Source organism: Stegodyphus dumicola, chromosome 8 (assembly GCF_044657685.1).
Source record: "Stegodyphus dumicola isolate Sdum_Otavi_A_Nest chromosome 8, ASM4465768v1".
NCBI classification, from domain to species: Eukaryota; Metazoa; Arthropoda; class Arachnida; order Araneae; family Eresidae; genus Stegodyphus; species Stegodyphus dumicola.
Window position 1 is genome coordinate 136,773,872 of NC_140775.1, and position 17,366 is coordinate 136,791,237.

General features: G+C 33.0%; 1 protein-coding gene and 1 pseudogene across 2 annotated transcripts in view; both read right to left on the reverse strand.

The window, feature by feature from the left end:
* Positions 1–17,366, reverse strand: part of LOC118203882 (structural maintenance of chromosomes protein 4-like) — a 233,953-nt gene that overhangs the window by 209,547 nt on the left and 7,040 nt on the right. For both annotated transcript variants that reach the window (XM_085822460.1, XM_085822461.1), the window contains exon 2: positions 2,108–2,191. In XM_085822460.1, the coding sequence (XP_085678586.1) occupies positions 2,108–2,171 (64 nt within the window). In that variant the 5' untranslated portion in view covers positions 2,172–2,191. The remainder of the gene's footprint in view (positions 1–2,107; positions 2,192–17,366) is intronic.
* LOC146995971 (protein GVQW3 pseudogene) lies at positions 8,583–8,903 on the reverse strand (annotated as a pseudogene).

Consider the following 17,366-nt stretch of genomic DNA (forward strand, 5'->3'; position numbering starts at 1 on the left):
ATCCTCTCGAGGCTCGGTGGTCACGCCTTGAAACCAGTGCTCTTCATAATGGCATTCACTTGCTTCTCAAATAGGAATGTTTATTATTACCTGGATATAGATAAGGGGTTTCAAAACCACAGAGCTGTTTTATTACTAAAGAATACATGCACCAGTAAAAAGGTCTTTCTTTTCCAGAGACTTTCTCAACACGCTCTCCAAGCTAGTATTGTGATTTTATAAATTATTTCCTGTGGTTTAAATTTAATGTAAATATACTTTGGCATAATTAAAAATATAAATCGTGCAATGTTTTATTTAAATTAAAAAATATTTTCTGAAAATTTTGGGACGAAATACGAATAAAATAAGCATGAATGGGAAACGAATGATCCATACATATACCACAGCCAAAAAAACTAAGCCCCCCTATTAACATAAAAAAACCCAAAAATTTCATGTGCCAGATGAAAAGAAATTAAATAATGTTGGACATATACCAGTCAAATTTAGATCCAGCCAGTGTACATTTTGTAGCACAAGGAAGAAATCTCATAGAAGAAGATACATGTGCGAAACGTGCATGCATGTACCAAAATGACAAAACATGCTTTGAACAGTGTCACAAAAAAAAAAACACTGAGTCTTTTTCTTATCCTTATTTTACTGAGTTTTTAAGCCAAACGTCCTTATTATGTCCATTTAGCCAAACGTCCTTATTATGTAGGTACTTATATTTTCACTGCTATAGAAAAGTGGCATAAAAGTTTATTTTTTAATTTTTTCTGGCGATTTACTTCAAAAAATAATGTAAAAAAATTATATATTATGCAATTCTTACATACATTTTTTGTAAAATTCATCACTTTCGTCATTTATTGGAAACGCGCGCGGAGAAAGGAAAGTTTTTTCCCCTACTACCTAGGTAGGTTCGAAAGTCCTAGACGCACGGTGGTTTCACATTGCGACCACCACCCACAGAACAATGGGCAATAGTAGATTTTTTTAATTTATATATTATTTGTCTCTAAGATCATAATATTCAATTCCTAGAGATTTTAGTTAAAAGATTATAAAAATAATATCGCGCGCATCAAAGGGTTAATTTTTTAGATATATCGTAATTCTAGCTGGAGTGTATCGGAGTCCTCCAGCACTTTTTTTATGTTACTGAATCTCAATTTCAGCATAAAATTTTTTGATATCAAAAATTTCATTTTAATAAGAAAGTTAAATTAATAATTGATTCTAACTTTTGAATGTCTTCTCTTTCCCTGGAAAACAAATTTTGGAACTTTGAGACTTTTAAGGAAAGAAAAGCCTTCACCTACATGACAAAGGTTTATTCTTCAGAAAGTGCAATGAAATTATGATAGCAGATAAAGATTTATTTGTTACTTTGTTCTCAGCTAACCCTCAGATTCAGGATGAAATTTTTTTCCCTGTCACATTCTGCTTGACAGCTAGAATTATACAGGCAACGAATCATGGTCAGAGATTGTGGGACACTTTTCTCTTTGTTTTCATACCTACATATTCTCCATTAAAATTTCCTCCATACTCCATACTTACTGTTTAAGCATTCTCTTTATTCTCATTAGTGATGCTTCAACTGTTTAATTTTTTTTTTTTTTTTTTTTCATTGGTGTGTTGGAAATAGAATGAATCAGTCATAACCCAATTCAGCTACTTCTTAGTTTTTGAGTGAAATTGTAATTCCAGCAGGAACCTCAAATAAGACGAGGTCTAGTATTTCCTTTTATTATCTAATTATTTACCATTAATTTCCTACATAATTCCTAATAACTTATTAAATTTGTTTTATCTTTTTGCATTTTATTGACTTTTAATTAATTAATTATTTTGCTACTTTATGAGTTATTTTATTTATCTATTTATTTTCCTCTTTCTTTATGGTCACCCATAGGACTTTGGTATTACTAATTTCAGAAATTAAACCCTGACTTAAACAAATAAATTAGACAAAACGATTTGTCTCAAAACTCATAAAATAAAAAAGAAGGTAATAATTTATGATTAGTAAAATATTTTAAAACATGAAACAGATTATTAAGCAACATTGTTTTAGAATATGAAAGTATTAATCTACCTAACAACTAACACTTACTAAGAGAACCATCTTCATCTTCAAATATCCCCAACTTTTCAAGTCTCAATTTATCAGACGACATTATTCACAAGTTTGAAAACCCTAGAGGGAAATAAAAGTGCTGGAAATCTAAATACATAGCATGATGGACTAACTATCTAAATGCATAACACAATGAACATTTACATAAATGTACTATACATCATAAAGAATAGATTAATAATAATTGTTTTAACATTAAGACATAACAGGATACCTTTCTATTCCTGGAGAAGCACACTATTTTTTGACATCATGTGATTGGTAACACTGAACTTGTACAAATACTAAAGTGTGGCAAGATTCCACTTACTGCTATTAAACACTCACTGTAAAGATCGTGACTTGTAAAGATCATGACTTGTGAAGATCGTGACTTAAAGAGAACGTGAAATATAAATAATAGGACAAGAACTTGCATTTTACGGTGTGGCAACAAGAAGAGGATTCGAAAGATTTTTATATATATATTTTTGTTTAGAGAGTTGAATGTTTTTAATTTTTTTAATAGTTGTAAGAGTTTTAACTGCAGTAGTTAACAGTTTAAAATTTTGATAGTTTAGAGCTGCAGTATTTATTTTTTTTTTTTTTTGGTTCTGTTTTAAAATTTAAATAAAGGTATTTTGTTTATTCTAAAAAATTAGCTTTATTCTTCCTACAAGATTCAATATTCATTATATTGAAATAAGGAAAGGATTTTTACTGGCGCAGCCGGTAGGATCGGAGTTTCCCCGCATATAATTACGAACCAAAATAACTCAGGTGAGAGCTCAATTTACCTTGGAAACGTAAAATAGTTAATTAAGATTATGGAAAATTAATTATTGTTTCCGTCATGGAATCTTAGTTTATTTACTTTTCAAAGTAATGAATACGCCAGTGTTCAAATGTAATTTACAAAGTAATGAATACGCCAGTGTTCAAATGTAATTTTCAAAGTAATGAATACGCCAGTGTTCAAATGTAATTTTCAAAGTAATGAATACGCCAGTGTTCAAATGTAATTTCGTTTGACTCGCCAGAGTAGGTGAACAACACATTAAGTATTGATTCTACTGATTGATTTTAGTGTCGAATAAAATTAAATTCATTGTGAATTATATTTAAATAGAAAAAGAAAAGAAAAAAAATAGCTTTTCATAAAACTAAGAGTCTATTGGCTGAATAAAATCGAGACATGGCTTTTATGGGACGTGGGAAAAAAGAGGATTTGCTGGCTTTAGCTGCTGAATTAGAAATTCAAGTAGATCCAAGTATGAAAATCGTGGCGATAAAAAATGAAATAATTCAAAGTGATACATATGATGAAGCATTTGCTAAAGAAGTGTTTTTAACGATTATTGAAGAGAGGAAAAGAAAAGAAGAGGAACAGCGAAGAAAGGAGAAAGAAGAGATTGAGGAACAGCGAAGAAAGGAAAAAGAAGAGATTGAGGAACAGCGAAGAAAGGAGAAAGAAGAGCTTGAGGAAAGGCGAAGGAAAGAAGAATTAGAAGCACAGCAGAAAAGAGAGCAAATGGAGTTTGAATTGAGGAAACTCGAAATTGAATCTCGTGTTCGACTAACACAAACTCCACCAACAAATGAAAATGGACATCATAATTTTGATTTAATTAAGCTTATTCCCAAATTCAATTTAAGACACGATGATATTGTGATTTATTTATCCTTATTTGAAAGACAAGCTAAAAGGACAAAGATTAATCCTAAAGATTGGGTTTCATGTTTATTGACTTTAATGCCATCTGAAATCATTCAATTAATTGGTAGGGAATCTGAAGAAAATTTTGAAGATTATGAGTACATTAAGGCCATTTTATTGAAGAGATTTAAATTAAATCCTGAAAGCTTTAGAAAAAAATTTGTGATGCACCAAAAGAGCGCTGAAAAATCATGGAGAGATTTTTGCTACGAAATTACAAGTTATTTTGAAGAATGGATCAATGGTCTTGAAATCACAAATTTTGCCGCGTTAAAAGACTTGATTATTACTGACCAAATTAAGAAAAGAGTACCCTATGAAGTAAGAGACCATCTTCTGGACGACTGGGCGAAATTCGTTTCTCCAACCAAATTAGCTGATAAACTTGACGAATATGACAGTGTTCGTAATATCTCAAAACAGAATGGTGGTAATCCATCAGCAGACAGAACTAATAAAAAATGGCAACCTCGTTCTCCACTTCCAGAAAGAGCTTTCAGAAATAAATCGCTGTACGCTGAAAACACGCCAAGAGTGTACCCATCCCGTAAGAGTGACGAACCACAAAAGACTAATTTCAAATTAACTTGCTATAATTGTGGAAAAGAAGGTCATACATCTAAGTTATGTACCAAAAATCGGATACCAAGAAGTGCTTCTGCAACAGCACAAAACAACTTAATACAAACACAAGCACCCCTAGCAGAAAAAGAAAAACCAGAAGTGCTAACTGCCAAGATCTCTATTCCTGTCTCAAAATCAGTAGACGTATCTAGAAACATAGATGAATTAAAACTGGTCAAAGTTAAATGTGGAGATATTATTCTAAATGGAATCGTAGACACGGGAGCACAAATTTCAGTAGTCCGTGAGAAATTGGTTGACAACATACCTTGCGAAGGAGAAAGTAAAATAGAGATATCTTCTGCTTTTGGTGAAAACGAAATTACTCCACTAAAGATTTTCCAGATGAAAATTGACGATGATTTTCACGGTAGAGTGTCCATTACGTGTGCTGTTTCAAAAAAGCTAGTTACCGACTTGCTATTGAGTTCTTCAGCTTATGAAACACTCTGTGGAAATATCGAACTGTGGAACTGTGATCGTCATTGGGATGCATCCCCCTTAGAGTACAAAGAGACAGATGATAAACCCTCACCAGTTGAAGACATTACTACAAATTTGGCTGTTGTTAATCAGATTTCCCAAGAAAACATAGAGTCTCTGAAAACAACGAACAAGGTAAGACTAGAATTCAAGACACATCAAGAACAAGACGAAACTCTGAAAAAATGCTTTGAATGGGCAAATAAAAATCAAAATTCATATACTTTCGATGATGGCATATTACTTCATTCCGAATATATCTGTGGTGAAAACATTAAGCAAGTTGTATTACCTTTAGAAAAAAGAAGGGAAGTCCTAAGAATGGCACACGAAATCCCTCTTGCCGGCCACCTCGGTGAGAAAAAGACAATTCAACGAATCAAGTACTCATTCTTTTGGCCTACTATTAAGCAAGATGTTAAAAAATTCTGTGAAAGTTGTAAAGAACTGCCCTTTACAGAAATAGAGAAAACAGAAATGATAGAAGATAAAATTGTTGAACAGAAAGCACAGAAGGAAGAAATTATAACTGAAGAAACTAAGAGGGTAGAAACAGAAGATGAACTCAAAGAGGAAAAGTTAATTGACAGCAAAATAGCATATGTAGAAATTATTCCACCTGAAAGTAAAAGCAAATTTATGGGTGAGACTGAAATCCCAGTTGAAAAAGAAACTGTCAATGAAAATAAAACTCAAGTAAATCTTGATTATGAGAACATGGAAGAGAAAGAATATATTGCTGAAATTGGAAACGAGAAGGAAAAAGTAGATGATAAAAGGAATGACTTAATAATCCATAAGGAAAGTGTGAAAGCTGACTTAGTAACTGAAAATGAAAATGTAAATCATACAGAAGCTGCAGATCTTGAAACTGAAAATAAACTTGCAGATAACAGTGAACTATTACAATTTACTGAAAAAGAAATTCTGGATGATAACAGAAAGAAAAAGTACAATAAGGACAGCATAGATATTGTTGAACTGGGAGATCAAAAAGAAAGTGTGGATTATACAACAAAAGTTGAAACTGAAAAGGAAAATGTCATCCACAATGAAACTGAAAACCACAGAAACCTCTCAAGTTCAAAGGTGAAAACATGGAAGATTGAACAGAAAGTTATTCGGATGAAAGCGAAGAACTGGAAGACGAGAAAGAAACGGAAGGAATTGCTGAATTAATAGAAGAGCCCGAGTCCGAGGTAGACAATCTACATCATGTTGATGAAGAATTATTAGAAAAAGAAGAAGAAAAAATTGCTGAGATTTTTTTTTAGTTTATAGGACTTTCACGAAGCACAGAAATCCCATATTTAAAGAAATTGATAGAGCTGAAACAATTGATGAATGGTATGAGCTACTCGACAAAGCCATTGGAAAGATAGAAGAGAAGAAAGATGATAAGGAACAACAGCTACTAGAATTGCCTACCATAGGTGAGAATGATAATGAAGATAAACCATTTACAAAAGAAATGCCCATAGCATTTTTCAGCAAGAAACTAACGCCCTGTCAACAACGATGGTCAACCTTCGAACGAGAAGCAGTATGTGTCATCGAAGCCTTGAAAAAATTTGACACATGGATTTTCGGTGCCAAAGTGCAGATTGTGTCTGATCACAATCCCCTCACCTACTTGACCCAAAGCGCCCCTCATGGTGCTAAACTGTATCGTTGGGCCTTAGCGTTACAACGGTATAACATGACTGTGACATACCGCAAAGGAAGTTCAAATGGGAATGCTGATGCTTTGTCAAGGTTAGCTGTTAACTCTTTCTCTCTCAATGAACTCTGAGCAACATTGTCTCTACGGTGACGAATGTGCTTCTTGTGGGGAGACTTGTAAAGATCGTGACTTGTAAAGATCATGACTTGTGAAGATCGTGACTTAAAGAGAACGTGAAATATAAATAATAGGACAAGAACTTGCATTTTACGGTGTGGCAACAAGAAGAGGATTCGAAAGATTTTTATATATATATTTTTGTTTAGAGAGTTGAATGTTTTTAATTTTTTTAATAGTTGTAAGAGTTTTAACTGCAGTAGTTAACAGTTTAAAATTTTGATAGTTTAGAGCTGCAGTATTTATTTTTTTTTTTTTTTTTTTGGTTCTGTTTTAAAATTTAAATAAAGGTATTTTGTTTATTCTAAAAAATTAGCTTTATTCTTCCTACAAGATTCAATATTCATTATATTGAAATAAGGAAAGGATTTTTACTCTCACTGATTATAGTAATATACAAAATGTTGGATAACTTCAAATATTCTAATTTTAGCAGCCAAATCAATTATCAAACAACATTGGTCAAAACTAAAATATGAAAGGGAAAAAATTAAAAATGAATGATCAAATAAGCAATGAAAACAAAGAGAAGTTAAATATTTATTTTATTTTAAAAACTTTACATATAACTACTTGGATACTAATAGAGGAGAAAAAATGGGGGAGAAGGAAAAAAGAAAATAAGTGAAAGAAAGAGCACAAGAATTCCTAGCTGATGCTTTATTGTCAAAATCAAAAAAATCAATTTCCGAATTGTATTAACAGTTTAACACAATAATACAATTAGTCTTTCTTAACTCAGATTCATTAGATGAAGAAATCCATATATCTATTTCATTTTCCTTCTCAGTTCTTAAGATTACTATTTTTTATATCACTTATGAATTCTTACATATTTTGTACACATACTTAATTCTTATACATTTCAACAACATTAGAAAGTACCAACACATTAGAAGAGAAACTAAGAAAAATTTTTTATTACTTTTCATGTGCTTAACAAAACACTATGGAAGCTATAGAAACACAAGATAAAGTAATTAATGTGATGAGCCTACAAATCACTGTACATTTTCTCAAATCGTGGGATTAAACTGGGCATGGTCACCTTCGTTTCGTTCTCCACATTGATTTTTGCTCTACGAGGGCTGCTCAGAAAGTAACGTAAAGTAAAATTTATGATGCAAAACAGGTTTTGAGTCAATCTCCTTCGCAATATGCTCCATTGGCAGTAACACACTTGTCCCAACGATGTTTCCAGTCCTCGAACCATTTCTGGAACTCCGACTTTGGAATGGCCTGAAGCTGTTGCATCGAATTCTGTTTTATGGTCTCAATGTCCTAAACACGGTGTCCTTTTAAGGTGGTTTTGATCTTGGGAAAGAAGAAGAAATCTGAAGGTGACATGTCTGGCGAGTAGGGAGCATGTGCTACTTGGGATTGTTCCAAGTAGCACACGTGTTTTGCCAGGAACTGCTGCACAAGATTGCTGGTGTGCGCTGGGGCTATGCCATGATCAAGCATCCAGCGAGAGGACGCCCACAACACCAGTCGTTTTCTGCAAACAGCCTCTCTTAATCTCCTCATGATGTCCAAGTAGAATTCCTTGTTCACTGTCTGGCCCTGGGAAGCATACTCATGATGAACAATTCCATCTGCATCGAAAAACACAAGCAACATGACTTTGATCTGGCTTCGCACCTGCCATGCTTTCTTTGGCCGAGGAGAAACGGGGCTTCTCCAATGAGACGACTGCTGCTTTGTTTCAGGATTGTATCTGTAAATCCACGACTCATCCCCAGTAATGATGAGCTTATGAACTCCGGATCGTCGCTTGCACTTTGAAACAAATCAGATGAGATTGCCAGTCATTGGAATTGCTGATCCTCAGTGAGGAGACGCGGCACAAGCTTTGCAGATACTCGGTGCATGTTCAAGTCCTTTCTCAAAATTCCATCACATGATTCTATGAAAACGCCACGCTTCTGTGCAATTTCTCTGACTGTTAAACGATGATCAGATCGCACCACAGCCTGCACTTGTGCAATCTTACCCTCATTGTGAGAAGAGGATGGGCGTCCAGAATGGAGATCACTGTTCACTGATTTCCGACTCAACTTGAATTGCCAGAACCACTCGAAAACCCGAGCACGACTCATTGCCTCATCTCCAAATGCTGTTTTCATCATCTCGTAGGTTTCGGTGCCCGTTTTACAGAGCTTAAAGCAAAAATTGATACAGATTCGCTGCTCCATGTTTTCAGATATTTTCTGTTTTCGACGAACGCACACAAACACTCCACATGAAAGAAGTCAGTGTGACTGAATGGTGCACCGTACAGACATGCCGGTTTTTGTGAAACGAGATGAAACATGCGTGTGCATAATGCGCACAGTCCTACCGCTAGGGGTTTTCTGGAATAAATAGAATAAATTCAGTCTCGATACTTTCTGAACAGCCTTCGTAAACTTGCTTTTTATTACAGCAGCTGCTGAAAATCCAACTTCACACAAATACAATGTCGAAAATGGAATTAAACTCTGCTGAGCCTTATCATTTGAACAGGGACATTCACTTTTTTATTAAAATCCAAAATTCTGTCAATTCCATGCTGCCAAAATTTGCTTTTAAATTGTTGTCGCAAGACAACTCGATAAGATACTCTTCTTCCACAGATGTAAATTCAGATGGAGCACTAATATTAAATAGATTTCGTATCTATGCAAAAGTATTGAAATTTTTAATTTAAAAGTGTTTATTTAACAAACCAGATAATTAGCTGTGATAAGTGCTCTTCAAACATAGCTTTTATATCTTGAGAAAGTTAAATTTCATTTGACGTCAAAAATTGCTGCAATACTAAAAAACAATCTTTGCTTGAATTTTCATTCAATATTCTCCCCACAGTTTAATTTTTTTTTTTTTTTTTTTTTTTTTTTTTTTTTTTTTTTTTAATAAAAGCCAATATTTTTTTCTCTTGACTTCAAATGGTGCATGTTTTTTCCCTGAACAGAGAGGGAATTCAGCTTTTCATAAATGTTGCATAAATATGCCAGTTTTATTTAAAAATGAATTCAATAATTAATATTTTCTGACGCTACATTTTCTGCATCTTTGTATCCTTCCTCTTTAGGAAAATAAAAATTTCTTGCTGCAATTCAAAGGTATATAATAGAACATGAGACAGCCATCATATACTGTTATAGTACAACAAAGATGAGTGCTCGGCTCCCATCTTCTCATATAGTTTTCTAAAAAACTTTGCTTTTAATGGATGAGATTTCATAAAATTTACCACATGCACTGCACATTCTAATACCTGATTCAAAGCAGGACTCAGATGCTTTGATGCAAGTACTTTTTTATGAATAATCCAACAGATCCACAGTGCACTTGGTGTTTTGCTTAGAATAAGTGCCTGTAATCTTCCATAGCAGCCAGACATGAAGCAAGCTCCATTAATACAGATACCAATGCACTTAGGCCAATTCAAATTATTTTCAGATATGAATGTATCAAGAATCTTGAACAGGTCTTGAGCCTTCGCTCCTGCAGTGATATTTTAAAAAAAAACAAAAGGTCTTCTTAACTATTATTACCATCTATAATACGTACATAGAATATCAAATGTGCATCCTTATTACCTGTAGCCTCATCTAAGCTGCAATTAAAATTCCACAGCTTTAATGTTTTAAATAAATTGATCATTCATACCCTCTTCCATATGTTGTATTCTTCAATTAATTCTGTTACTGGACAAAAGCAGCTTCCCAGCAGACTCACCAACCCTGATGCTCACCATATCTACAGCAGCCGGTAGAATAAGTTTTTCTGTGACATTATGAGGCTTCTTACATTTCGCGATTCAGTAAGCCACCTTATAAAATGCTAGCAAAGCACTGTTGGTATTGATTCAGTCTTAACCCTTTCAAGATGGTATGCCTTTGTTTAAGACATTCACTTGGGACGGATGGGAGGAGTTTACATCTACTAAGCCTAACTTTAAAAAAAAAGGTAAATGCCCTAACATCATAATTTTGAGTACTATTTTAGATTATTACTAAGCTATCATATATGTTAAAATTAGCATTTAATAATCTTTTTCTTTTACTTTACATGAAAATATATTTTAAAAAAATTGCTTACTTTGAGAAATTTTTGGAAGAGCTATACTATTCCTGTTTTAATTGACTAAGTTTTAATTGATATAATATATAAATAAACTTCTAAATTAATAAAAAAATATAAAAAAGACTACTTACAAGAAGCAAAAAATAAATAAATAAATAAATAAAATAAAAATAAATAAATAAATAAAATAAAAATAAATAAATAAATCTCTCATGTGAACTGGAAGGCACACTCTCAGTGAGCTCAGTCTAGTGCTTCTCGTGTCATTGCCAAGTCTCCGACAAAATGCCGATACAAATGCAATAAAAATAATACTCTCTAACTCTTTAGAAAATGAATCACTCTTATTCATATCACTAATTTGCTCATTTACCATGCGAGTGTATACTTTGTCTGATAAATAACACTTAATCGCCATAATAAACTTAAGTCAAGGTTTTCCGAAATAAAATGGGAAGAAGATTAAATGTAAGCATTAACAGGGTTAGTACACACTTTCTGCATGTGGAAATTAAGTACTTCTAAGGAGCATCAATGAAAAACATTAAGGACCTATCAAGCAAATAGGAACCGAATAAACTACAGGAATTATCTACACCTGAACATCACTTTTGTGATACCATTTTTATAATTTGTAAGAATACAATAAATCTATAAGTAGAATACATTATTATTAAATGTAATTTAATATTTAATTATAAAACAAATTTTAAAATAAAATTAAAATAAAATTAAGTTTGCAAATTTCTTCTAGTAATTAGCATTAAATTATAAAATTTCGGGACACATTCATATTTTGCACTTATAATAGTCCCGCATATTTTAAAGAAAATTAGTAGCTTTTTATTCAATTCTACTAATAATTAGCTTTATATAGATTCCTTCTTTTACGCCTCATTTTGTCACACACTCGCTCATTCCAGAGATATATGCAAATTTTATGTCAAGTGGCATAAGGTAAACTGTGAAGTAAAATAATAAACAAGACAAAACAGCAGCTTGGCTATTGCCACCACAGTTGCTTGCTTGGAGATAGAGAGCCGCTGATCAGAACAGACATGAGCACCTGATGTTAGTAAATTTTGATAGGTTAGTTGCATTTTGTCTGACCCAGTTAGTGTCATAGCTCCGTGTAGCTTTGCTGATGTTGTATTAATACAATTTCATTTAATAGTTTTAAATATAAAAATCCAACAAGCGACTGAAGTACCAGTGATGATAAGTTGTTTTGCATTTTTTTTAGGTCTCATTAGCAGTAAGAAATAATTTTTTACATTTCTGTGTTGCATCTTACATAACCAATAAGGATTAAGGATGGAGATGACTCACCTTAACATGTAAATATAACTTCTAAGCATAAGCAGTTAGTTACAAATAATAAAATTATATAGTTAGGTACTCTTAGTCATAATAGATTTACACAGTTAAATTTGAAAATTTTTTTAATTTCTAAAACATATCCATTAAAAAAGGAACTCGACCATTTTAGAGCAGTTATAATTTACAATAATGATGCTAAAATGATATTAGTAAAATAATAAATTAAAATCTACAAAAATTTGTTTTATACCAAAACAAAAAATAAAATGTTTATGCATCTTTTTAACTTCAAAATTTTCCAGACATTTTAGCTAATTTACATCAATTTCTTTCTTTTTAGCATCTTTTCTAATTTTTCTTGTTTCAATAAACAAATCAATGTTTTCACTAGTCTTTACTTTATCTCTTAATATGTTAATCTTTCAATAATGTACCTTTGAAGAATAATTTTCTTCTTTATAAAACCAATTTCTTTTTCAATGAATTTGAAAAAAAACGACCTCTGAAAGTCGGCACATATAAACCTGAATCAAACAACATGATAAGGTTAACTTTAGCAACAGTACAAAAAAAGTTCACCGTTTCTTTTATGGAATGAGCCATGAAAAAGTCAATCCAGCCTTGTTCATGCTCTTAGGTTAGATTGCCATGAGGTATAGTGCAACTGAGAAGGTGCGACATTGCCATCTCACTTTCATAAGACAATTCTGTGCTAGCAATTTTAGTTTTATACAGGATCAAGTAAAAATAATCCACAGAAAAAATCTAGATATTTTTAGCTTCTCACTTTGTTTATTGGTTTAGGCCTCATGTTTTTGTTAAATTAATTATGAAGCTTTCACAATATTTTGCGGTGCCCCTGTGAAGAGGCCGCTGTGCACAGTTTAGAAATCCTTGGGAAGCCCATTAATTTATATATATCTGAAATCGACAAATAATAAATCAGCTCTCTACATTAACGTAAAAATGATGAGAAATGATAGAAATTAAGAATCTATCTGATATACGTGCTGCCAAAAATAACTATATTCGGTACTTTTCCGTTTTGCCAGCGCAAGCAATAAAGTCGCCAATAATGGTACAACTGATGCCAAACGGAATATTCTCGCTGGTAACCTTTTACGCCTCATTCAGATAGTTCACTTTTATGTCTAAGGCCATTTTCGGCAATTAAATCAATTAGGATGCAATCACAGCGCTTACCCGAAGCCGAAAATATAGAAAAGGTAAAGTCAAGGGTTAAATTCATCAATTCTAATGAGAATGCATTAGCGAAGTAAAGCATTGCAGTTTTACATAATTTCTGAGTAAGCTATTCGTACGAATTGAAGTATTTCTTGCATTTAAACTTGTGTTCCAAATTAAGATTTAACTTGAAATTAATGTAGATAATTACTGAGAGCATTATATTTTTGTAGAGTAGTATACGTGAGATGAGATCGCTTGGGGTCACGTGATATGAACCGGTGAAACAGGATGTTGAACCATGAAAGCATAGTAAATTCTTAAATTAATGTCTTTTTATAAATTTATTGTTTTTATTTATTGGCTTTTTATAAAATTTTAAGTGATATTAAAATGTTTATGCCTTCAAAAAAAGAATTCTTAGGACTAACATTTTTTTAATATTTTTTGTGTGTATAATGTATGTTGTCACCAATAAAGCCTGCCTGGCGAGATTTGCGCTGGCGAAACGGAAAAGTACCCTATATTCATGAATAAAGCATAAACAACAGATGATGCTAAGACTTGGCAGTATAAAAATGAACAAAATGCTCATAGAATTGTTAAAATTTCATGCTATAGCAAACAACTATATAATGACAATCGTGTGAAGTTCAACAAGTTTATATATGCGTATCAGCTGGAGAACGGTAGATCTGCTAAATAATGGCAATTCAAGCACGTTAAAATCTCAATAATATGTTGGCTGTATACGAGTTTTCATGGTTCCCCCCCCTTCCTGCCTGGGTACTACAAATACAAGTGGCGTAGCTAGGATGGGGTAAGGGGTATGTCTATGCCGCAAGGCGCAACATCCAGGGGGTACCAAATACATATTATGAAATTTTATAATGATATGCTTTTCATTCTTGGCACACAGAAGAGGGCGCAAAATCTTCTGTTGTGCCCAGGCACTGAAAACTGTAACTACGGCTCTGACAAATACTGGCCCATTTCTCTTGAAATGTTCTCCATGAAGGCATTCTTCCCATTAGGTAGACAGCCCTTGCAAGTTTTGCTATAATCTAAATAATTCAATTCAACAATATTCAAAATTTGAATTTTAAACTTTCCACTCAAATCCGATACTGAACAATGTATATATAATCCCTTAATATTCAATGATTCATAAAACGATACTACACTCACCTATCCATTACATATATTAAGCAGCTGAAATGTTCTTGTATAATAAATCCAGTCATTGTAAATATACACCGATAGATAAATTATAATTAAATTCTAAATATGACAAAATTACCTTTCACATACATTTGGCTCCTATTTATTTTCGACAGTTGTACTGCTGAAAATGATTTGCATAGATCTTGTACTAAATATTAGAATACAGATTTTTTCTGATATATCATTTTTGGTCTAATTTATGTTTTGCTTATTACAAAACAAGGTACAACTCTAATATACGCCCTAATTTCACCAAATGTGGCGATATGTGTTCTGCACTGGTTTTTGGCGCGATTGCGTGTTCTATGGCAACCCTGTTGACGTTGAAAAATCTTTCACTGGAGCTCGTTGGTTCGCATCTGTGTCTGAGAAGATGGGAGGGAAAGATAAAATGGTAGTTTGTTGAATTGAAGTTCGACAAAAGGAAATATGATTGTGGCTATCCTGTTGAGGGGTAGTGGGTATTTCGAAGTGTGGAAAGAGGGTTTGGGAGATTATTTTTAATGGCAGTGCATGATAGAAGTAGGGATTTGTGATTTTAATTATTTGTGAACCATAGTATAAATTTTCTGGATAGTGTATCTGGCTGTCGTGTAAATACAATAGTGATTACGTGGCGGCATGTTAAAGGCCGTATGAAATTTATATTTCTGCTATTCGAAAACGCATTAATTCATGGTAAGTGCATTTTATTTTATCCTTGTTCTTATTTTGTAGAATGTTATGTTCATTGGTTCTTTAGTATGAATTTCTGTCATTATTGTTGTTTTTTTAAATTGTTTGAAATTTATTTTAGTTTATTTTGTTGTTTAGTGTCTACACTGTACAATCCGTAGATGTTTTTTAAAGTTGAAACAGAACGCTGTGTACATGGTATTATTTGAAATTTATTGTTGTTATGTTATTTTATTAAAGCGAGGAGTGCGTAGATCGTAGATTCCTTCCTTGCCTAAATTGTGCAATTCGTAGAATTTTTTTTAAGTTTAAACATGATGCTGTGTACATGGTATTCATTGAAATTTATTGTTGTTATGTTATTTTATTAAAGCGAGGAGTGCGTAGATCGTAGATTCCTTCCTTGCCTAAATTGTGCAATTCGTAGAATTTTTTTTAAGTTTAAACATGATGCTGTGTACATGGTATTCATTGAAATTTATTATTATGTTAATTTATTAAAGCGAGGTGTGCTTAGTTTGTAGATTCGTTCGTTGCCTACATTGTGCAATTCGTAGATGTTTTTTTAAGTTAAAACATGTCGCTGTGTACATGGATTCTTGTCAAATATTTTTGGTTAGAAACTTTACATTTTTGCTATCTAAATTTTTTGTTTTTTGTTTTTGTCGCCAAACGCAATGTAAACAAGAGGATGGAATTACGGTTACAGCTAATTTAGTAGTCAGTTACATTTATTCAATTTCAATACAAATTACCGACATAATCCGTTTACTCAAAGTTTAATGCACGTGCCCTGTATTCTTACTTTTCCGGTATAGATTTCTCTTAAAATTTGTCTCACGCTGCGTTGCAGGAGGAAATACAACATTTTAAATTAGAATTCTACTAAAATTAATATCTAAATACACAATTCGTAACACTGTTATTGGCGACTGTTTAACGCTCAGATACTGTGAATACTATTTTGTATATATATTTTTGGCTACTTGAGGTGATATTTTTGCGTTTAGTTATTGCTTGCTCTAAAACTGCTGTTAGTGAGATGTTGTATTTAAATATCAGGAGATTATAAAGGAAAATTTAAGCTGGGAGTTTTCAAACAAGCGTAAAATTTTGGGAACAGATATTTTATGTATGAATTAACAATAGAGTATGAACTTTTTAGAGGATTTTTGATGGATTGTCGATTATTGAAGGATAACGTTTTCTGTGAAAAATAAGATACCATGCTGGTTAGTTAGTCAGAAAAAGTCATCGAATGGTAGTATTTGCAAGAAATGTACGGCTGAGAAATCAATTAGGTTAGGATCTTGATTCGCCTGTAGTAAGCTCAATTTTTCTAGAAACTTTTTTTTTTTTTTTCCAACGCGAATCAATGGAGTTGCTTATGCGCGAATTTCTGCAATTCTCCGATTTCTTTTAAGTGAAAGCAGATTTCTTAGTATATGAGCAATGCAGAGTTTATTCAATTTCTGATTTTTAAGTAAAAAGAGATCGCTATATACATGGGCAAAGCCAATGCAGTGCGCAATGCCGAGGTTGTGCGCGGTGCCTAGTTTGTGCAATTCTAGGATGATTTTTTCAGTGAAAATAGATCGATGTGTACATGAGCAGAGCCAATGTAGTGCGCAATGCCGAGGTTGTGCGCGGTGCCTAGTTTGCGCAATTCTCGGATGTTTTTTTAAGTGAAAATACATCGATGTGTACATGGGCAAAGCCAATATAGTGCGCTATGCCGAGGTTGTGCGCGGTGCCTAGTTTGTGCAATTATAGGATTTTTTTTAAGTGAAAATAGATCGATGTGTACATGGGCAAAGCCAATGTAGTGCGCTATGCCGAGGTTGTGCGCGGTGCCTAGTTTGTGCAATTATAGGATGTTTTTTAAGTGAAAATAGATCGATGTGTCCATGGCCAAAGCCAATGTAGTGCACGGTGCCTAGTTTGTGCAATTCTAGGATGTTTTTTTAAGTGAAAATAGATCGATGTATACATGGGCAAAGCCAATGTAGTGCGCAATGCCGAGGTTGTGCGCGGCGCCTAGTTTGTGCAATTATAGGATTTTTTTTAAGTGAAAATAGATCGATGTGTACATGGGCAGAGCCAATGTAGTGCACAAT